The following is a 21488-nucleotide window of genomic DNA, read 5'->3' as shown; positions in this document are numbered from 1 at the left end:
GTCGTTGACGCCGCCTCAGTCGTTGGCGTCTCTCGAGGACCTCTACGAACTGCGTAGCTTCGTCGCCGACGGCAAAGCCTGGAAGGCTTTTACATATGATGTCGTTATGGTCCTCACCCCTCACCCGTGGCCACATGCGCCCCCGGGCGGCTACAGAAGAGAAAAAACGAGCCCCTGCGCCGCCGCTTGCGCAGCCACGGCCCGTCGAGCGAATGAAGAAGGAGATTGCTAGTCCAAGCATATGCGAACTCTTCGTCGCAACAAAGATAACGCGAAACACGTTCACATACTATATATTAAAAAGATCCTAACAGCTCACCCCGCACGGGACCTGTTGTAGCATGGATGGCGTGAGGCAATGGGCGTGAGGTGCTTTTCCAATGTTGCTTTCGATGGCAGAGATGCGCGCCGAGCTAAGAGGATTACAAAGATCAAAATTGTTGCCGCTTCAACCGTGGAGCAACCCTCCGATTTTAAATCCATGTTTTAAATGATATTTGCGTTTGTATCCGACCCGAAATATTAAAAAAGCCGGACCGTGGTCCGTCGTGAAAAAACGCAAGCGACAACACGGTTTCGCCCGGCTTTTCTATTGAGCCATTTGTATTGGCCAGCCGGAGTTGGGTATCATTTTCGAACCCGTCGCATGAGCCGAAGCGGCAGTAGCAGCGAGCGCAAGCTGAGCTGGAGCGCCGGCGAAGGAACGCCGCTGCTGAGCCCACTCTCGCGGTCCGCGACACGGGATGTCAAGCTCGAGATCTCGGGCTCCGTGCGCGACAATCAGGAGAAGTGGAAGAACCTAGCTGACGTCGACATTGGCAGCCTCGAGCAGCCCGGCGTGCATTGCACGGCGCAGGACATGGCCAACGACATCGACAAGGACCTCGCCGACCTCAAGGCGCACGATCTCTTTGACGACCGTCTGCCGCATCGCTGGTCCCGGCGCGGGTCCATCTCGCTCAGCGGGACAGGCATCCCGTCGCCCATGAACTTGCCAAACACGGTCAACAAGTACATGGTCGCGGCGGCTTTCATCCTCGATGGCATCCACGGACGAAAGATCGGGTACCGCGTCGACTATACGTCGCTGCAGCTCACGCGCATGTTCCACGCGGACTGGTACCGCCACGTCTTCAACTTCATCTCGCTTGTGTGCTGTGCGCTCGCATTTGTCGAGAACGTTCAGCACTCGACGCACTACCTCTGGGTACCACACACTCCTGGATGCTATTGTATCTCAATGACTGTTGTAGGTCGAGCTCGTCTGCCTCGTGCTCTTTGGCATCGACATTTACATCCGGTACGCCATGAGCTCGGACATTACCAAGCGCCAGTTTCGGAAGCGCGAACCATGGGCGACCGTGCGCCTTGGTCTTATTGCGCTCACGTTTCTCGACATTGGCCTGTACTTTCTCGGTGTTGGCGTCGCCTTGAACCGCACGTCGCGCATCTTCCGGCCTTTCTTTCTCATTGCGCGCCGCCGCAACGTGCGCGTCGTCTTTGGAAGCTGCATCCGCGCGCTCAAGGACGTGTTTGTCATCATCTGCCTCGAGTTTTGCCTCGTGGGCTTTTTTGGGCTCATGGGCTACCTCCTCTTTGCCGACTCGAGCGTCATCCTGGGCGTTCCGTTCTTCTCGACGCTCGGCGACTCGCTCTACAACATGCTTCTCATTAGCTCGTGCATGCCTGCCATGGTGCCGGTACGCCACGGCTGGATATGTTGATGGTGCAACGACTTCTGCGTAGGTCATCTTGCCATACTTTGAGCGGTCGCAGTGGAGTGCGATTTACTTTGTCATTTTCGTGCTCCTCGCGCACTTTTTCGTCGCCAAGCTCACGATCGCCGTGTCGTACCGCACGTACAAGAAGAACACGGAGAAGATGCTCATCAAGCGCCTCCAGAAGCGCAAGATCGCGCTCCGAAAGGCGTTCGATCTTCTGCGCGACGACGAGGTGACGGGCCAAACCGTTTCGATCGTGTCCCTCGAGAGCTGGATTGCCATTTGCCAGTACGTTCTTTTCGTGCTCGTTGCGCGACGCAAGTAATGTTCTGTCAACGTAGGTACCTCAAGCCGTCGTGGACGGATGAGGAAGCGCAGCTCGTCTTCTTCTCGGTCGACGAAGATCGCGACGGCACGGTCGACTTTGCCCAGTTCATGCAGCTCGCGTCTGTGCTTGTGAACGCCAACATCTCCAAGCGCAACCGATATTCGATCCAATTCGACGGGCTGCGCAAGTGGCAGCACCGCGTGCGGTCGGTTCTGCTCGCGGAAACCAAGATTTTCGGCTACCCGTTCGTGTACGGCGAGATGGTTGTCGGGTTCCTCATCGTGCTCTCGATCATCCAAGCGACCCAAGTCAACAACTATGCGCTCACGTACTCGCTCAACCACACGTGGCGCCTCGTGGGTATCTCTCTTCTGTCGCTTTTCACGCTCGAGATTGCGCTCAAGCTCTTTGCGTTTGGCTACGACGGTACTGTTTTCGACATGAAATGTTGATGCGTTATGATGTCATGATGGCTAGAATTCTTCCACCGCCCGTTCTGCCAACTCGATCTGTGGATCGCAGCCGTCGGTTGGGTCTTTTACTTCCTTACGAGCCTCTACCCGGGCTTTCCCGTCGTCTTTTATGACCTCTCGCTCGCGGTGCGCTCGTTGCGCATGCTCAAGCTCCTCAACTTGATCCCGCCCTTTCACGACATCCTCTGGACCATGGTACACGCTCTCGCAATCCTTGTTGCGCGACTCATGGTGTCGGTAGAGTCGGATCTTGCCGCTCGTGTCGCAGCTCAGTCTTGTCATCGTCAGCGTCGTCTACGCCTATGCGATTATCGTACGAAGTCGACCTCGAACGATGGACCTCACCGACTCGGAAACGTAGGCCCAGGCCCACTATGGTCCTGTGCTCGCGGCTTTCCCCGAGGAGCTCAAGTCCGCCGCGACGCCGTGGTACGTCAGCCGCCAAGTGTTTCAGTTCGACACGTTTGAGAGGTACGATGCTGACGACGGCGCGTCACTATGACTGATATATCTCACTAGAGCACTCGTGACGCTGTTTGAAGTCGCGACGCTCGCTGGCTGGAACGCGGTCATGGACGCTGCGTACGTTATGACGCAGTCGGCCAGCACGCGTGTCTTCTTCTTCACGTACCGCATGACGATCAGCAACATTTTGCTCCCGATTTTCGTCGGTTTCCTCGTCGAGAGCTTTAGCTCCAACCAAAAGCCCATCCTTGCGTACGTCTTTCATGAATGCTCATCAACCTAACGAGTGTGGGTAGAGAGGAAACAGAGTCGTCGACGACGCAGCTACTGCCCGTGATTGTCGATCAAATGGGCGTCCCGGACGTCACCAAGTTACCGCCATCGCACGTCAAGTACAAGATGAGCTTCCAGCGCCGCGCCAGCGACATTCAGTCGGCCATGTTTGACTTTTCCAAGGCGCGGAAGAGCACGGCCGAGGACGAGCTTGCCAAAGTCAAGCACCAGCTCCAGTTGATCACCGTCATGAAGGACAAGGAGCTCCAAGCGCTACGCGCCAAGCTCGACGACTCGCGCGCCCTCGTCGCGTCCCTCGAGCGCAATCGCATCCTCTCGTCTAGCAACGCATCCGAATCATCGAGCAGTGGATCGCGTCCGCCACTGAGTGCCTCGGGGGCCTCCTCCAAAAAAGAAAGGGCTGCATTCGAGTAAGTAAAAGCCCGACAAGGAGACGCATGCGTTTACAATAATCCCAGGTCATTGTCACCAAGGACTCAACAATTTTAGCACATATTTCCAACTTAAACAAGAGTATGAGTGATGCGAATTCTGGATCACTGGGAGTGAGAGATTTATGTCGGCGAAAGTTGGTTGTGTTTTTAGATATTTTAGAGATACAAGGGAAAAGGGTTGCTAGGCGGAGGGTCTGCGAGCAGAAGGGCGCGTGTGCAGAAGGCGCCGCTTAGTGCGCGTCGTCGCTGCTGTCGTAGTTCGGGTCAGCACGGTCGACGACTTCGGTCGTCGGGTGTTGGTAGTCGTCGAGGGCATTGCCCCAGTTGTGGCCACCGGCGCCGTGCTTCTTGGGCTCAGCTCCCGAGCCCGCGGGGCCGCGCGATTGGCGGTCCTTGTGGGTGTTCTTCTTGTTCTGGAGTTCGCGGCTCTGCGGCATATTGATGAGGTTGAGATCGGATTTGGAAATGGACTTCCGTGGCATCCCCGGCGCCACGCTGCAAAAACGCTGGACCTTGAAGTTGCTTTAGGCACGCGCTCGGATTGGCTGCCAAGTTAAGCGCGTTTCTAAAACCAGCCAATCCTCGGGCGAATCAACATCCTGTCGCAGCTGGAAATAGATTCGGCCCGCTGGGGTCGTTCACCAGCTATTTGCACGCATACTAATGCTTTTTGTCTATGCACTTCTGCAGCAAAGAAACGCTTAATACAAACAGCAAGAGAAAGATGATACATAGCGTGATTCTAGTCTGCTGCAACTTCGAGAAAAGCAAGATTGCCCAAGCCAATTTTCGGCCGCAGATTTCTCAGGTGCGCGCAGGTTCTATGAACAGAGGCATGGGCGCCGCATCCCTTCCGAGACATGGCAACGAAGGCGTCGAATCGAATGCACCTCCGTTATGGGTTCTGCACAGAGCGCTAGTCCGATGGGACCATGCAGCTGGGACCCATGAATGGGACCGTAGATGACCATGGCGCAACGGCAGGAAACCGACGACGCAGTATTCTACCGGCCAAAGTAGCGTCAGCAAACATATACATCAAGGGGGAATTCCTTTGACATAACATCATTCCCTCAGCTCGCAGTGCGCCAACTGGTGCTACTGGACTACCGACAGCCAGGGCTGAGGCGATCGCTCGGATTGCAACTGATTTTGCCGGGACAGGCAGCATCGGATACCTACAATCAGCCCTGAACGCTGCATGGGCGTGTGCTGTTGGAGCTGCCGCATCGATGGGAAGACGATGAACACATTGCAGCTCATGCCCTTGTCGTAGATCCAAGCTTCAACGCACCCGCTCAAGATCCAGGGTTGTGGCACCATGGTCGGCAGTGCGGCTTAATTTGGCCAATCCGACACGAGGGCCTCTAATTTTAAGCCAATCCTGTTGCGCCGAGTCTAAAAAGGACAAGCCGTTGTTCAAAATATAATGCTACCAACGCCATCATTGCATACAAAGGCAAGTCAAATAGAAAATTTGTAAAAATTAAATACAGCCGAGACCAGATTTTTGAATTTTCAAATTCTACTTCCAGTTGCCAGCGCCGAGGATCCTCATCATGCAAGGGTCGATCCTCGGATGGGTAAACCACCAGCGCAAGCCCATCGACGGTCGGGACCCACATGCTGCGATGAAGAAGACCCCGGCGTCTTCTCCGTGGAAGGAAGCGCCGAAGGCCAAGCGCGTGAAGCGCACGGAGCCGGTCCCACCGATGGCCGACGACGACAGCGCGACAGACCTCGAAGGTTGTAGCCAAGAGAGCACTTGCTTCGGCGATGCCAATCACTCCAGTTCTGACGCTCACAGCACCTCCGCACACTCGCTAGCCGTAGACACCGTCCGCGCGCTGCCGTCGACGCCGCCCATGGTCATGTTCGAGACGCTCCTCGAGCCGCAGAAGATGGTGCGTCGTACGCACTATCTACCGATAACATCATGCTTTCCTGTAGATCAAGGACAGCGTGCACGGTTGCATCTACCTCGAGCCGCTTTGTATGGCGATCATCGACACCGTGCAGGTAGCGACGCCTTGAGGATGCTGTCTTGATTGTTTTCGGTGCAGTTTCAGCGCCTCCGTCATCTCAAGCAGCTCGGAGCGTCGTCGCACGTCTATATGAGCGCGACGCATTCGCGTTTTGAGCACTCGATTGGCGTCGCATTCCTTGCTGAGAAGATGCTGCGGCGGCTCCGCGACGTGCAACCGTGGCTCCCAATCTCGCCCACGGATGTTCTCTGCGTCAAGATTGCAGGCTTGTGCCACGACCTCGGTACCTGGATTATGTTTGCCTTCCCGGCCCTGAAGTGTTGTGTAGGGCACGGGCCGTTCAGCCACGTGTACGATGGTATCTTTATGCAGCAGCTTCGCGAACGCGGCGAGATGCTACCGTCCATGGATGACTGGACGCACGAGCAGGGTTCGCTCGACTTGCTCGACCACCTGCTCTACAGCAATCGCATCGACTTGTTGGAGCACGGGCTTACGGACGTCGACTATGTCTTTATCCGGGAGCTCATTCTGGGCCGACCGCTCTCAGGCGACACGTTTCAAGGCCGCCCCGAGGCCACGTTCCTGTACCAGGTTGTCAACAACTCTGTGACGGGCCTCGACGTCGACAAGCTCGACTACTTTATGCGCGATGCACTGTACACGGGTGCCAAGAGCAGCTGCGACACGCACCTCCTTCTCTCCGCCGTCCGCGTGCTTCCCGACCGAACGACGGGCGACCTCACAATGTGCTGGCCGGAGAAGCTTGCCGAGCAGCTTTTGAAGGTCTTTCGGACGCGCTTTGAGCTGCACCAAGCTGTGTACCAACACAAGGTTCATGCGTTTTCACCGCACGGCAGCACTCACAGTTGCCATTTTTAGGTCTCACGTGCCGTGGAATACATGATTTGCGACGCCTTGCTGGAAGCGGACGCGCTCTTCAAGGTATGGATTGAGTGATTACGAAGCATGGTTCTTTAAATGCCATGCAAATCGTAGATGAAGGGCACACGCATCTCACGGGCACCACTCGACATGGTATGGGATCGAGTCGCCCACTCCTTTTCTGATGTGTGAAGCATAGGACGCCTACCAGCTGCTCGACGATCGCATCTTGAGCCACATCGAGTGCAGTACGGACGTGCGCCTCACCAAGTCGCAAGCCATCTTGCGTCGTATCTCCGAGAAGCCGCTGTACAAGTGTGTCGGGAAAACCCAGATCACAACGTACTCGCAGACCAAGTCGATTCTGGAGCTCAAGCACGAGATTGCGGCCATGGTGTCACCGCCCTTGGGTACAAGCCTCGATGCATTGCCGAGGCGTCATTGCTTTTTTAGATGTTGCGCAGCTTATTCTTGAGCGCAATAAGGTGCACTATGGCCAGAAGGAGAAGGATCCGCTCCGCAACATGCGATTTTTCAAGAAGGCGGCCACGGGCGACGCGACCTGCTACCAATTGGCACCAGCGCTCTACGACATGCACTGCCCCAAGCACTTTCTCGAGTGCAACTTGCGCCTCTTTGTGCGCGACGCGTCCCTGGTACACACATTATTGTCGAGTCCATTCGTCGTCTGACATTGGGGTCCTTAGGTCCTGGCCTCGCGCGTGGCTTTTTCCAAGTGGAGCGAGGAGCGCAACCACTCGAGCTTGCACCCGCAGGAATCTTAATCAAGTTTTGGCGTCTGCTTGGACTGGGTTGGTGGCTTTTCGATGACGTGGCTGTCGTTGTGCGCTAAAGCCGTCGACGCCTCTTGCGCAAAACCTCGTAAAAACGATTCGGACACCGCCGGGAGATTGCCCAGCGGCAGGCTGTATGGCATCAAGTTGTAGTTTTGGTTGACGCTCAGGCGCGGGTCGCCACTAGTGCAAAGAGCATGAGACGTAGAAGCGCAGCAAGTGACGTACTAGCGAGGCGGTAGCTTGGGCTCTTCGAGCCGATACGCGCGCCCAGGTTGCCGCAGCGCTCTCATGACTGGGTTCTCGGTGCAGCTACCGCTACCAGGACAGCAACCATCGACGCAGGGCGAGTCGGGCGGGACGACTGCCGTTGCGTCAAAAATCTCGCGCCGAGCACCCAGCTTGGGCGTGAAGTCGCCCAGACGATACGTGCAGTAGCCCGCTTTGCAGTACCCTTTACGTGTGCATGAGGCCATGGTCTCCTTGCGCTGGCTAAAGCTGCATCCGATGCGCACGAGACACTCGCCCATTTTGCTAGTCGTCGCGTTGCTGGTGGCCCAAATTGATGAAGAATTTTGCGTTTTTACCTGTAGCAAGGGCACGTGAAGCGCGATGTGTCGTGGTAGATGCTCGGACAACTCATCTTGCAGCTCGTGACGTCCGTGGGAAAGCATCCTACATCAGGCATGGTGTCAACAATAGACAATACTCTCCACGATGCGGAGACGTGCACCTGACTTCAGCGGCTTGAGATGAGGAAGTGCCGTCTAGAATGGCATTGTATCTTCAATCAAGACGGGAAATTATGAATTGGGCGCAACCTGTGCATTTGCAATGGCCGCAGCAAGCCCAAGAACAATCATCCAGCTCATTGCTTCGCGATGATGTCTCCCGCGGCAGCTCGGCGGCGGCTATAAATACCCGGTGGGGGGGCTGTGCTATGTAATGAGGCTATTGGCCGATTTAAAATGATGTTTTTGCCAATCCGCGACGAGTAGCAAGCTACGAGACTCTGAAATGCCGATTCCACCGAGGTCGAGTCGCCAACACACGTCCGAAAAACAAAATCGCTCGTATTCAGCATGTTGATGGAGGACATTAAGGAGATCTCGAAATGCCACACCACATAGCCGTTGGAGCTGTACATCGAGAAATATTGACCGCGCAGAGTCACGACATACTAGTATGTTTCAAGGTGCCGTGTGGTCGAAAATCTCAGTGTTGTTGTTGTTGAAGTGGGTCTTCTATTACAATAGATATAAATCTCGGTGTTGTACATGCATGAGTGCGTGCTGTGGGCTCCAATTGTGGCAGCAATGAGCCACCCTCGCCCGCATGCTCGTGACCACTCAACAGGCTATCGACGCTCTTACTTGCACCAGTTTATGACTACCCCATGGAGATGCCGCAGCACGGTATCGTGGCCACATAAGACGCACGAAATCCAGTTCTACCGTCGACTAGGTGTTACTGAACACCAACACCAGAATGTATTGATCAAAATTCTTGATCATTGCGTTACACAGTGCGCGAGGCGCGGACCGAGCGAGCGTGCTGCGTCACGCGCGCATGGGCCTGAGATGGATGGCCTGCGTTGATGCGCGAGTCGAAGGCTGTCGACGTATACGTGTTGGCGCTCAGCGCATAGTTGATGGCAAACTTGATCAAGTCGAGGGGAAAATGCCACACGATCGACCAGATCCAAGCGATCACGAGGTAGCCGCCGCCGCAGCCAAAGACTGCGATACGGTCAGACGGGTAGCCGTTGAAGCCGTAGTAGCCGATCACCGAAGCCACAACTTGGGCAAAGACGAAAGCGATGAGGAGGAGGTTGCACGGCTTCTCGGCGAAGAACCACGTGTTGATGCCTGCCGTACGCGTGACAAAGATCAGCGCCTGGCCCGAGATCGAGACCTGCGTGTAGACGAGGGAGCGGAGGATACCGTCCTTCTTCTGCATCCCGGGGCCGATCGCCTTGTGGTTCTTCGTGAAGCGCGTGTTGAAGTTGGAGTAGTCCCACATGAAGTCGCAGAAGCTGACACCGTTGGTCAATGGGATGTAGCCGCGCCCGACGAATGCGACGCCGCGGCCGTTGATCGCATCGTCGAGCTCCTTGGCCTCGGCCGTGTACTGCTTGTAGAACTGCTGGTACACTTCATCGGCCGACGGCTCATGGTCGAGGTCGTTGATGTGGCTGCCCTTGAGGTGCTCAAAGAGCTTGCCCCAGTTCGAGTTCTTCGACTCGGCGTTGTACTTCTTTTTGTACCCTTCGACGTAGTCCTTGCGGTTTTTCTGGAGGAGTTCCAAGTTGGCAGGGTTGAGCGACGGCTTGTAGACCGAGCCATCAAGCTCACCGCAAGCCGCAGGGTCGTTCGTCCTCATGCACGTCTGGATGCGCTCCGTGAAGTACGAGTTGCACGAGTCCTTGATGCAGCCAACACAGAGGTTCTCCGAGTCGATGAAGCCTTCGAACGCGGACGTGTTGTACGCGACACCGACCAAGACAATCGTCGAAATCGTAAGCCAGATGCCAAAGCAAATGGATGAAATGAAGACCTGCTTGAGCTTCCACGAGTCGGGCGTGCGCGACGCCGTCACGTTGTCCTTGGAGATCGTCAAAATCGTGCCGTCGTTTAAGATGGCCAAGACGACGACGAGAATCGTGGGGAAGTACCAGTTGTAGCACACCGTGAGCAGGCCAAACGTCAAGACAATACGGACCGTCATCGCGATCGAGTACATGGCGTAGTTCTTCATGCGCAAGAAGATCTCACGCGACATGCGGATGGCCGTAATGATGACCGAGAGACCGGGCGAGACAAGAACAATGTCGGCGGCAGCGCGGGCAGCGTCGGTGGCATCATCGACAGCGATACCGATGTCAGCTTGTGCAAGCGCCGGCGCATCGTTGACACCGTCGCCCGTCATGCCGACAATCTTGTCGAGAGACTGGAGCTGGCGCACAATCTCAAACTTGTGTTCGGGGAAGACTTGAGCAAAGCCGTCCGTCTCGTACACCATCTGCGCGAGGTTGACACCCGGCGGCGGCGCCTTGTTGAAAAAGACGTGTCGAGGATGTTGGTGGGCATACCAAGCTGGCGGCATGTCTCGATGGCAATGACGCGGTGATCACCCGTGACCATCTTGACGGCAACGCCGAGTTCGATGGCGCGCTTGACCGTCTCGGCGGTATCGTGGCGTGGCGGGTCAAACAGCGGGAGGATACCGACAAGCTTCCACGAAGCTTCCTCCATCGGGACGTCGCCGTGCGAGAACGAGACACCGAGACCACGGTAGCCGCGCGACGCGTACTCATTGATGCGACCTTCGACTTCTTCGCGGAGAGCCTCGGCGTTGTCGTCCATGTCCAAGCACACTTGCGGCGCACCCTTGCAGGCACGGAAGACTTTGCCCGTCGTGTTATCCTTGATCTTGGCGATCGTGCGCTTCGTCGTCGGGTCAAACGGCGTGTAGTGCAGCAAGGTGTACTTCTCCCACATCGTGGCGTTGCCGGGGTACGTGTTGTGGCACACGACGTCGATGGCCTCGTTGTTCTCGATACGCGCCGAGAGGGCGCCGTAGAGAAGAATGTCGTCACCCGTGTAGTCGTTGTACGGCACGAGGTTGTTCAAGTCCACCGAGAGCTTGTTCAGGGTGAGCGTACCAGTCTTGTCCGAGCAGAGGATCTCCATCGAGGCCATCTCCTCGATCGACGTGAGGCGTGTGACGATGGCGTTCTCCTTGGCAAGCGCGGACGAACCAATCGCAAGCGTGACCGACAAGACCGTAGGCATGGCGACGGGGATGCCGCCGACGATCAAGACGAGGATGTTGGCGACACCGAGGCATCCATCGGTGATGATCAAACACGGGTTCTCGTCCTTGCGGGCGCCCATCTGGACGACGAGCTCGATGATGCACCAGACGATGATCGAGACCATGCAAAAGTTGCCGACTGTGGTGAGGACTTCCTGGAGACGACCGTGGGACTCGACACCGGCAATCTGCTCGGCGGCGCGACCGAGGAACGTGTGGACACCCGTGCTCGTGACGACAGCTTCGATTTCACCCTGTTTGCAGATCGAGCCCGAGTAGCCTTCGTCGCCTTCGCTCTTGGTCACCGGGAGCGACTCGCCCGTAAGCGAGGACTGATCGATCTTAACCGAGTCGCCTTCGAGAAACTTGACGTCGGCCGGAAGCACATCACCGAGACGGATGCGGATGACATCGCCCGGGACGAGCTCGTCGGCCGGGAGGTTGATCATGGCACCGTCACGGAAGACCTTGCACTCGGGCGCGAGCTGTCCCATGAGCGCCGAGACGGCGTCGCCGGCTTGCATTTCCTCAAAGTAGCCGATGCACGCATTCAAGAATAGAAGCGCGAGAATCAAACCAAAGTCCGGGTAGTCGAGCAAGACGAGCGACAAGATGGCCGCAACTTCCATGGCCCACGAGAGCGGGTTCCACATGAAGCCGAGGAAGACCATGAGGCGGTTGACCTCGTTCTTCGGCAGCGCGTTTGGACCGTGCTCGAGGAGACGCTTCTGGGCTTCGTCGGACGAGAGACCTTCGCGCGTCGCCTTGAGCTTGTCAAGCGCCACGTTGAGCGGAATCGCGCCCCACTCGATCTGGCCGGCCTCGTTCACGTAGTTTTTCGCATCGTTGGGCGTCGCCAAGTTCGAGTACCCGGTCATGCTGCGCAGGGGAGCGGAAAACTGCAAGTGCTCTTGGAGGTGAGAGGTGTTGTCGCCTCTTCTGCTGCGTAAAATCGGGGCCACGACCGATCGTGATACAGAGCTTTTCATCCACGCCGGCTGGTGGCGCCAACTTGCCATCGAGCAAGAGGGCGGGATAGCATGCAGCACGTGGTGAAGGCTCTCCCACCTGCGTTCATGTTCTAATCGCCTGGTTTATCGACCACATGAAGCGTCCGCGTCCACACGACTGAAGTGTCGAGGTGCGCTGCCGTTGCGTTGGCGCGGAAACTCGCATCCTAGAATGGCAAGCATTCATTGGCTAAAATGCCAGAGCGATATTCATCTATATGGCCAGTGATTGGTCAAAAAGAAGTTTACGGTGCTCCATGAGCGACGAGGTCGAGCTTGTGGCCACGTTCCCGGCGCCGCCGGCCTTCATGAGCCTCTACGCGGAGGGGCCGGAGATGGGGCCGCCGCCGCCCGCGCCGCTCAAGCCGACGTACCACTCCTTCGGTACGGCGTACGCCACCGAGGACGCGGTCCCGGACCTCCTCGGCGACCGCAAGCTCTACGCCACGGGTAGCAACGTCAAGACCGAGATGAAGCGCATGAACAAGTCGCTCATCTTCACCTTCCTCGAGCTCGTCGAGGTGCTCATCGCCAACCCGCCAAGTTCAAGTCCGCATGCCTATCCATCGTCGAGGTCTCATCGATGATGGGGTTGTCGTAGCGAGAAGATTGACGACATTGAACTGCTCTTTCTGAATTTGCACAATCTCATCAACGCGTATCGACCACACCAGGTACAGCCCCCACCGACGCGCGTAGCATGCGACGCCCTATGACGTAGGCGCGCGAGACACTCATCGACATGCTCAAGCAGCAAATCGAAGAGCGCAAGGAAGCGGCGGCCGACATTCGCCGGTGCGACGCTGTCTCTGTAGTAGCAGCCATAGCATGACCAACTACCGTGTAGGGTCATTGAAGAGTCCAAGACCGCGGTCCAAGCCGCGCATGCAGAACTCGACTCGGACGCCAAGCTCCAAGAGATGGTCGACGCGCCCATGTCGCCGGTCGAAGAGGCCGCCGACGTCAGCATGGACAACGACGACACGCAGGCTGCACCCGCCATCGACACCGAGGTACACACATACAGCATCGCGTGCAATATTCGACGTGTGTGCTAGAAACTGCGGCAAAATCAGCTCGAGCAAGACCGGTTCTTCGTGCTCTGCCAACAAATCATCGATAACATGAACCCCTAAGGCTCCTCAACCAGTGGTTTTTCTTCCGTGTCTTCTACAGCGCTTTGCCACGGGAGCTACGAGGCCGACTTCATGTATTGGTCCGTGAGGTTGTAGAGAGCTTGGTTGGCGCCAGTCGATTTCGACACTTTGGGCTAGACGACTGCATCAGTGACCGCATGCAGATGCGTACATACTACCGTGTAGGCTGGTGGTACGACAAACCACTCGGGCGGGGACGAAGCCAGCTGCAAGGACGCAAAGCGGGCCGTCGCCGAGATGGACGGGAACACGGGCAGCGTCACTTGGACGGGGAAGCCTGGCGGTAGCTTCTATACAAACAGTCGCGTCGTGCTCAGGCTGCAGCGCGTACGGTTTGGAAAAAGTCGACGAGTGCTGCAAACTGCGACGACGTCGCGGCGAGCACCTGCACGACGGGCAAAACTCGACCACCTACCGCATCATGGATACGCGACTGTGAAGCGATGTGTACGGTGAGCGGAAAGGTATCCGAGAGGTACACGGTGCCCGTTAGCTGCTTGGTGGATCGACTGGTCGGTGGAGTCTACCATCCCAGCAATGCTACCAAAGGGTCGGACGAAATGTTTCTACCGAATGCATGGGAATGGCAGGTTTCGGGTTCATGGCGAGAAGCGCCGGCGGCAGCGAGGTGCGGTCGATGCCAAACCACTGCTCAAAGGTCACGAGGTGGCTCGATGTGTCGGGCGCCCCGCGGACATCGAGCGTCTCGGCCTCGACCTTGTCCAGGATCGGAAATATTGCAAAATGCAGCTTCTTGGATCTACAAGATGAAGATGTGTGGGTCGGTGTCGTGGCATCGCATTCAAAGTGGCGACCGGAACATGGCGTGGGCATTGTCCCAGCGCACGATGAGGTTGCCGCTGGCCTTCGCTTTGTGGGATCCCTGCATCGGCGCGCCTTTGGTCGGGCGCACGCGCTGTTCGGGCACGACCTCGGATATCAAGTAGACCTTTTCCTACACAAGCGCGATTCAAAACGCTGTGTCCGTGCACGAGACACTGTACCGGGTCCGAGTCGGCCTTGGCGATCGCGTACCACTCGTCCGGCACAAAGCAGACGCTAAACTCAACGTCGTGGTCGTCCAAGTAAAACTTCCAGCCAATCGTGTCGCCGGCTTGCATGCCAATCGGAACCGCGTGCTCGAGACCTGGCGAGATCTCGAGGGTCGTCTCGGCCTCCTGCAGCTTGTCAAACAGCCCCGTCGCGACGGGAAACGTTGGCGACAGCACGTCCTACTCTCAGCGTCAACTCTATTTTTTTCTGCAATGCACCGGTGTCGCGCCCGTCGGAGACGGACGGTGTGGCGCCTTGGCCGGCCAGGACTGCATGCGCACACGAAGCCCCTCCATATCAAAGATTCTCGCGTCCTTCCAGAGCCCGACAGCCTCTGTCATCTGAGGTCCGTTGGGCGACAGCCAGTGGCGGCGCGGAATGAGCTGCAACGACGCCATATCGACATGCATGTTTGTCGTGCGGTTCGTCAAGAGCAAGTGGAGTTGCCGCTGGACGTCGGCGTCGGTCGCTGGCGCGTGGAGCCAGTCGCGCACGGTCTGGCGATCGTGATCGAGCGTCACGAGTCGGTCGTGCAATAGGAGAATCGAGAGCCGACCGCGCTTCCAGCGCAGGCTCTTGAAGCCCGAGAGCGTCATATCCACGCGGAGACTGCCTTGCGACTTGTAGAGTTTGATCGTATCGCTCGGCAAGAGCGAGGAGAGCATCGGGACCCACGACGTCACCTGCACACCATCAGTTGCGATGGCAACCATGCCAATACCGTGAGGTCGAGCTCGGCGGTAAAGTCGGGCATGGCCGCGAGCTGCGCCGACGCCGCCAGCAATTTGGCCTTGAGCACGTCGGGCACCTGCGCGTTCTCTACGACGACCGTTCGTACACGAGTTGCTTTCGTCGATGAGCCTACCGCGCTGGAGAAGATCGCACAGGAGGTCTTCGTTGTTGGCGTGGATGGCTCGATGCAACGCCTTCCAGCCACTCGCATCCCGCGACCGTGGCCGCGCGTGACCAACCTAGCACGCATGACGCACGACCGCTCGCTTTCATCGCGCGTTGTACATTGACGAGAGCGTCGACGACGGCCCGAGTCTCGCGATGCGCGCACTGCAGGGCAAAGTGCAAGGCGCGATGGCCATGGCGGTCGCGGGTCTCGACGGAGGCGCCGGCGGCGAGCGCGGCTTCGACCTGGTCGACGTTTCCGTTCTACATGCGCTTGAGGTCCCATCCCCGGTCGTCTGTCGTACCCAGATCGCGATGTGGAGCGGCGAGATGCTGCTGCTTCCTCCTTCCATCACGCCCACGTTTCACGGGTCTTGAACAGTGGTACAGATTTCGAAGCCAACGGCCGTTACGATCCGACAAAGAATTGCCGGCGTCATGACCGCAGCGAAGATCGGTTGGCGCCACCACACCGTGAGCTGCGTCCTAGAGTCGAAGCAAGATAGGATCAAGAGGACGAGGATACATTTTTATCCTGGAGTTTGTATACGCCTGCAGGTTTCAACGACGCTGCTGGACGACAGACAAATCTCCTCGACCTCTGCGTTTGTGCGATGCGGCTCGTGCTCGCGGCGAGTGTCCGTCCGTTTGCCGTTGCAGCCCTACCCCTGGTGCAACAGCTGGAGCGGAGCCTGGCGTGCACAGTGATCGGTGGGGCATGCTCTTCAAGCACGTGGCATGCTCCAAGAACTTTGCACCTCGGTGGTGTCTTCCCCCTCGAACGCATCCTATCCTCAAGTGACGACAGGATAAAGCTTCGGCGCTGACAATGGAAGGGAGCAGCAGCTGCGAAATGGAGCGTCGTAGCTTGAACAGGCTATGTGCGACGCGCTAGAGACGAGCTCGACGAACGTGGGCGAGGCCACGGGCCCATTTCTGCCGCACGACACGACAATAGGTCGTGGGTAAGGGAGTATTCTGTGCTTCTTTGACACGGCGGCTCCTGGGTGCTCGCATCCACTCGAGCTCATAGACTCGGTCTCTGGATATAGTTACCAAGTACTACTAACGCTCTCCCGACCAAGGCCGTAAAAAACCTTGTCCCTACGAGCCGCCGTGCGCATCTACGACCACGGTGCGAACGTTAGCGTGGTCTGGCCGTGGGTATAGCCGCGCAGTGCCATACAGACCGTGAAAGATGTGGCGGCGGGGAACATCCATGGGCCTGCAAATAGCGTGTGACATCGTGTAGTACGGTTGTGGCAGGTTCGGATGTGGCGATACGTGGCGCATCCCTGTGCCTCCATTCTAGCAAGGCGCTTCTCGCGGCGCCACCCGGGATGTGGCGGCCATGACGTCGTCGACGTTTGGCGCGCATCCCGCCTGTCCAAAGGCACGCCCGTTGGTCAAATCTTGGCGCTTGTTGGACAAAAAGGCAAAGATTTCAGTGGATATACACCAATCAAATGCGCCCTTGAACTTCAACACCTGACGACCAAGCGCGGGTTCTTCGGACTTTGCAGGCGAGATTCAACGGAAATAGTGTGATTAGCGCCATTTACGCCAGCTGCAGAGGATGGGAACCCGCTTCGTGACCACACGACCTTTCTGCGCACCGAGTGGGGCCACTTAGTCGCTTGGCACAGGCGCACTCAAATCTTAATCAATGGCTACCTCACGTCGCCGGCGGTAGCTTTTGCGTAGTCGTTGCGACTGGTGGTTGCCCGGATGCCGACGTCAAATCCTGCGCGACAGCAAATGGTAGGCGCTTGAAGCTGATGACAAAGCTGATGGTCAGCGGCTGAACAGCAGCGCGTCGGATGGTGCGTATCGCACTGCGGCCATGACGGACACACGGGTGAACACTTTACATTAATACAGTGTACACGGTACATATTGTACGTGCATACGAAGCGAGCTCGCCAGCGCCAGCAAACGGCGACTCGGGTTCGAAGAGCAGCGGCGAGAAGCCAGTCAAAGAGTTATCGGTGGTATCTCCGGGCAGCGCAGGGGGCTGTGCATCAGCAGACACACCGGACACAGCCTAGGCACTGACGCGCCAGCTTTTGCTGGCGCGAAAACTGGCGCGATGGGCAGCCATTACTCGATCTCGCTGCATCCATTCGAAAGCCCCTGGAAACAGCAGCGAGCACTGTCGCTTGGCACGTACATGTACTGACCGATACAGCGAGCAAGATGTCCTGGCGTTGAACCTCCCATGCTCAAAGCAAGAAGCCGCGCGTCAATGATACCACGATGTGAGCCGGCGCCCGTGTCAAAGACCACACGTCGCCGACGACGAGTGGTCTTTGGTTACGTGCCACTCTTGCGGCCAGCTGCACCTGCCCAGCCCCCGCCGTCGGTCGCCATATCTACGTACACTATTCTCGTTCATGATACACTATTTGGAAGCATCCATGTGCTCAGTAAAGTACGGATTGCCGCGATGGCGTTTGGCTGTCATTTTCAAGCTCGCCGGCAACATGGCATCGCACCACCGAGGGTCGGACGAGCCGCTGCTGCCGTCGTCGACGCCGTCGTTCCATCCGCGCACGCCCAACATGCGCGAAGCCTACGTGAAGCGGCTCGGGTACATTCCGCTGGCTTTCCAGGTACACGCGGCTATGACCACGCACCGTGTCACACTCACGCACCCGAATTCTAGCGCATGATGGACTTTGTCTCACTCACCCCGCGCAAGATGGATCGCGCCAAGGTGCGTCGCGCCCATACCATGTGGATGGCCCTCAAACTGGCTGCTGTTGCTGCATCTAGGCAACGGCAACGGACCACGAAGCATTTGCGCATCATCCTGCAATTGACCCGACCATGTCTCCATCGATCATCCCGCCTCCCGGGTCCATCCGCGGCTCGATCTTCAACCTCTGCGGTGCGACACTGGGCGCGGGCGCGCTCTCGCTGCCGTACGCAGTCGCGTCGTCGGGCATTACGTTTGCCGTCGCGCAGCTCGTGCTCGCGGCCTTCCTCACCGTCTACACGATCCGACTGCTCATCCGCGCCGGCGACATTACGATGCTCAAGTCGTACGAGGACCTCGCGCTCTACTGCTTTGGCAAGAAGGTCGAAGTCTTTGTCGAGCTCAACATCCTCGTCTTCTGCTTTGGCATCTCGGTCGCGTACCTCGTGACGCTCGGCGACATCATCACGCCGCTGGGCGCGCTCGTGCTGGGTGACGACAGCTTCTTTGCGCAGCGCTGGGTGCTCATGAGCATCTTTTGCTTCGCCATCATGCTCCCGCTCTCGCTCCTCAAGGACGTGAGCAGCCTCCAGTTCTCGTCGATGCTCGGCGTCTTTTCCATTATCTTTCTCGTCTTCGCCGTCGCGACGCGGTCCTTCATGGCGATCCACGCCGACGGCCTCGCGCCCGACCTCCGTACGTTCGTCTTCAATGGTGATTGGCATCTCTGATACTGGTGTGTAGACTACGTCCTCAACACGAGCAACGGCCCCAATTTTATGCTCAGCGTGCCGATCGTCATGTTTGCGTTCACGTGCCAAGTAAACGTGTTTTCGATCTACACGGAGCTCCAGCGCCCGTGCATCCGCCGCATGAACAAGGTCGTCGACCGCGCGACCACGGTCTCGGTGCTCATCTACCTCACGATCGGCCTCGTCGCCTACCTCGCGTTTGGCTCGTCGCTCACGGATGCGTCCAAGAAGGGCAACATCCTCCTCTCGTTTCCGCTCAACGACACGCTCATCGCAGTCGCGCGCGCGGCGCTGACGTTCACGGTCGCGGTCGCGTTCCCGCTCAACATCTTTCCGTGCCGCTTCACGCTCGACATGATGTTCTTCGCGTCGGCCAAGGACTCGACCGTGCGCCACGTGGCCGTGACCGTCAGTCTCGTCCTCGCGGCGCTCATCCTCGCGATCTTCTGCCCGAGCATCAACGTCGTCTTTGGCATCATTGGCGGCACGTGCTCGTCGATCGTCTGCTTTTGCTTCCCCGCGGCCTTTATCATCAAGCTCGAGCCTGGCCCGCTGCTCAGCCCGGCCAAGATTGGCCCTGTGATCCTCTTTGTCGGCGCGATCCTCATGGGCGCGGTCGGGACCGGCGTCACGGTCTGGTCCAACTTTTACCAATAGTTTTGCATTCCTTCCTTGCATGTCCTTCGTGCGACGTGTCGTCGTTCGTCCCTAGTTAGTTCAAATTATAAAAACAGAATGTCGCTATTTCAACAGGGCCATTGTGAAGTACTAGTGTAAGAGGTGACCCACAGCGCTGATGGCACCACACCACACGGTGCGTCGAAACGTCAAGATGGCCTCACAGTTCCGCGCGCAAGGGGAAAAAAGCTCAAGGCAGCCCAGATCAAGCCACCCGCGCGTGTGGCAGGAAGAAGTAGCACGTGCTCGGTGCACGACCGTTGTTGATCCAGCCGACGCCAGCAGGTCACCTCGCGGATTGCAATGATGTCTACCAACTCCCCTCGTATTGAAGCTATGACGAGCGATGTGAGAAGGTCAACAATCATCGAGGACCGCGACGGGCGTTCGTGGTGTACGTGTGCTTTTCGAGCAGCAGATGCGACGAACGAAGAAGACGGTACTCCTGGAGACGAAACAAATGACATTAGGCATTAAAGAGACGCTACACCGCGTGCCTTCCTACTACTTGCCCGTCGACGACGGCAGCTTCATGAGCGTCGCTTCCTACTCGTCCATCTTGCGCTTCTTGTTCGCGTCGAGGCTTGCGGTGCCCTTGCAGCCTTCTCGGAAATGGTCGAGCATGTCGTCGAGCGTCTGGTCGAGCGTCTCCATCTTCTCGATCGTAACTTTCCGAAATGGATTTGAGATGTAGGTTTCGGATGCGCAACCGGATACGTGTGTATTTCTCGCGCGCATTTAACTTATAGAATAATTCACTGATGAGCATACTGTTATTCAGAGAAGAAAGACATATGTGTATTTTAATACTGGTAGGAACCTCCTCTTCCTCGGCGACGTACTCATTGTCAACATTGGGTGCAGCGTCGTCATCTCTTGCGAGAACATCAATGAGTACCTTTTGCCGCGCCTCGCAGGCTGGACGTAGCCTGATCCATACCACGCTTCTTGCCCCGCTGCGTCGTCGCCATCGATGCGCCTCATGCTTTTGAGCTTCCGTGCTTTTGATGTTCACCACGATGTGAGAGGAAACTGACTGGCGCCACATCTGGCCCGGCAACGCCACGTTACACTGTCTCCACTGTCTCCACTGCATCCTATGTACCGGTACAATGTACAAGATTTTCGAGTTTATCAGCACCCGTGCTTCAACGACGCTTCTACTAGTATACAGCAGCCAATCAGACTAAAGTACACCCAAAGCGGGAGCTTTCATAAGACAAAACAGCGTTGGAATCCGGTTGTGGCACTGAAGCTCAAGGGCGCTAGCGACGACGGTGTAGAAGACCGCGCCGATGATCACTGTATATGCGCCTCCCTCGTGTTGGTGCAGCAGTGATGACAGCTGGTGAGACGCACGACAGCGTCAGCTGATCCGAAGACGCCACAACGTTCGCAGTTGTGCCAACGACAGCGATTTTGGCCTAGGGAAAATGTCAAAACTGGGTGAACGTGGGGCCAAAGGCAATACTACGTACACTCGAAGCTCTTCGACTGGCTCCAAGAGCGTAGTACCGCGCCATCGTGTACGAATCGCCCGGTATTCTTGCTTCTCGGCGGCGGTCCTTGCACGCTGCCACGTACAGTCTATGTGACCAATGCGGGTGCCACGTCATTATGCGTTGCGGAGGACCTTCCAGAAAGCATAGAAGCTTGCCCGGACGTCCATTGGCCGACTTGCCGTCTTCTGCAAAGCACACGTGGGAACACGAAACGACCTGATTTCAGATCCAGATCGTAGCTATATCAGGACGAGATCCACAGGGAGTTCTATGGCTGGCATCCTTCCGGGGATATCCAGGACGTTTTTGGTTTGAACAACCAAAGACCGTTTGGACATTGTCAAACGTTGCTGTTAGACTTGGCAAGTGTTGAAAAAACACTTCCGGCGTGCTTCGTACACTGGCGGTTGAAATTCGGTGCTTTGCTTGGTACGACCCGACGCCTTGTAATCAGCAAACACAATTCTCGAATGGTTTCCATTCTACAGTCTTGTGGCTCTTACAGGCTAGGTTGTGCGGAGAAGCTCTTACAGGCTAGGTTGTGCG

At 57.1% G+C, this 21488-nt stretch overlaps 9 protein-coding genes across 9 annotated transcripts; 5 read left to right on the top strand and 4 right to left on the bottom strand.

Moving 5' to 3' along the window:
- Positions 1 to 628: 628 nt before the first annotated feature.
- Positions 629 to 3816, top strand: SPRG_08162 (hypothetical protein). Its single transcript, XM_012347126.1, has 9 exons — positions 629 to 1207; positions 1254 to 1700; positions 1747 to 2009; positions 2063 to 2475; positions 2527 to 2717; positions 2764 to 2835; positions 2884 to 2993; positions 3042 to 3239; positions 3284 to 3816. Exons 1-9 carry the CDS (start codon positions 647 to 649, stop codon positions 3693 to 3695), a joined length of 2667 nt encoding a protein of 888 aa, XP_012202516.1. The 5' UTR covers positions 629 to 646; the 3' UTR covers positions 3696 to 3816.
- Positions 3817 to 3896: 80 nt separating this feature from the next.
- Positions 3897 to 4152, bottom strand: SPRG_08161 (hypothetical protein; the record flags this gene model as incomplete). Its single annotated transcript, XM_012347125.1, has 2 exons — positions 3897 to 3961; positions 3987 to 4152. The coding sequence occupies 2 exons, from the start codon at positions 4150 to 4152 to the stop codon at positions 3897 to 3899; spliced, it is 231 nt and encodes a 76-aa protein (XP_012202515.1).
- Positions 4153 to 5237: 1085 nt separating this feature from the next.
- Positions 5238 to 7412, top strand: SPRG_08160 (hypothetical protein). Its single transcript, XM_012347124.1, has 9 exons — positions 5238 to 5619; positions 5666 to 5734; positions 5779 to 5983; positions 6029 to 6534; positions 6583 to 6645; positions 6700 to 6738; positions 6785 to 6995; positions 7039 to 7241; positions 7293 to 7412. The coding sequence occupies exons 1-9, from the start codon at positions 5275 to 5277 to the stop codon at positions 7368 to 7370; spliced, it is 1719 nt and encodes a 572-aa protein (XP_012202514.1). The 5' UTR covers positions 5238 to 5274; the 3' UTR covers positions 7371 to 7412.
- A 194-nt stretch (positions 7413 to 7606) lies between these two features.
- SPRG_08159 (hypothetical protein) lies at positions 7607 to 8132 on the bottom strand (the record flags this gene model as incomplete). Its single annotated transcript, XM_012347123.1, has 3 exons — positions 8113 to 8132; positions 7967 to 8054; positions 7607 to 7913 (listed from the first exon to the last, which is right to left on the bottom strand). Exons 2-3 carry the CDS (start codon positions 8020 to 8022, stop codon positions 7607 to 7609), a joined length of 363 nt encoding a protein of 120 aa, XP_012202513.1. The 5' UTR covers positions 8023 to 8054; positions 8113 to 8132.
- A 765-nt stretch (positions 8133 to 8897) lies between these two features.
- Positions 8898 to 12083, bottom strand: SPRG_08158 (hypothetical protein; the record flags this gene model as incomplete). The annotated part of the gene is made up of 2 exons (XM_012347122.1): positions 10513 to 12083; positions 8898 to 10474 (listed from the first exon to the last, which is right to left on the bottom strand). The coding sequence occupies exons 1-2, from the start codon at positions 12071 to 12073 to the stop codon at positions 8898 to 8900; spliced, it is 3138 nt and encodes a 1045-aa protein (XP_012202512.1). The 5' UTR covers positions 12074 to 12083.
- A 379-nt stretch (positions 12084 to 12462) lies between these two features.
- On the top strand, positions 12463 to 13341 carry SPRG_08157 (hypothetical protein; the record flags this gene model as incomplete). Its single annotated transcript, XM_012347121.1, has 5 exons — positions 12463 to 12779; positions 12807 to 12879; positions 12927 to 13000; positions 13053 to 13218; positions 13264 to 13341. 5 exons carry the CDS (start codon positions 12463 to 12465, stop codon positions 13339 to 13341), a joined length of 708 nt encoding a protein of 235 aa, XP_012202511.1.
- SPRG_08156 (hypothetical protein) lies at positions 13292 to 15679 on the bottom strand. Its single transcript, XM_012347120.1, has 12 exons — positions 15618 to 15679; positions 15433 to 15576; positions 15281 to 15386; positions 15137 to 15234; positions 14634 to 15098; positions 14367 to 14594; positions 14178 to 14317; positions 13933 to 14122; positions 13814 to 13885; positions 13694 to 13747; positions 13521 to 13652; positions 13292 to 13475 (listed from the first exon to the last, which is right to left on the bottom strand). Exons 1-12 carry the CDS (start codon positions 15663 to 15665, stop codon positions 13398 to 13400), a joined length of 1755 nt encoding a protein of 584 aa, XP_012202510.1. The 5' UTR covers positions 15666 to 15679; the 3' UTR covers positions 13292 to 13397.
- A 2105-nt stretch (positions 15680 to 17784) lies between these two features.
- On the top strand, positions 17785 to 19531 carry SPRG_08155 (hypothetical protein). Its single transcript, XM_012347119.1, has 4 exons — positions 17785 to 17924; positions 17978 to 18028; positions 18088 to 18706; positions 18755 to 19531. Exons 1-4 carry the CDS (start codon positions 17796 to 17798, stop codon positions 19417 to 19419), a joined length of 1464 nt encoding a protein of 487 aa, XP_012202509.1. The 5' UTR covers positions 17785 to 17795; the 3' UTR covers positions 19420 to 19531.
- Positions 19532 to 19972: 441 nt separating this feature from the next.
- Positions 19973 to 20368, top strand: SPRG_08154 (hypothetical protein; the record flags this gene model as incomplete). Its single annotated transcript, XM_012347118.1, has 2 exons — positions 19973 to 20079; positions 20257 to 20368. The coding sequence occupies 2 exons, from the start codon at positions 19973 to 19975 to the stop codon at positions 20366 to 20368; spliced, it is 219 nt and encodes a 72-aa protein (XP_012202508.1).
- Positions 20369 to 21488: the final 1120 nt, after the last annotated feature.

Source organism: Saprolegnia parasitica, assembly GCF_000151545.1.
Source record: "Saprolegnia parasitica CBS 223.65 unplaced genomic scaffold supercont2.33, whole genome shotgun sequence".
Classification (NCBI taxonomy): Eukaryota; Oomycota; class Saprolegniomycetes; order Saprolegniales; family Saprolegniaceae; genus Saprolegnia; species Saprolegnia parasitica.
Note: the sequence above shows the minus strand (reverse complement) of the source record. Positions and strands in the feature narration are given on the sequence as shown.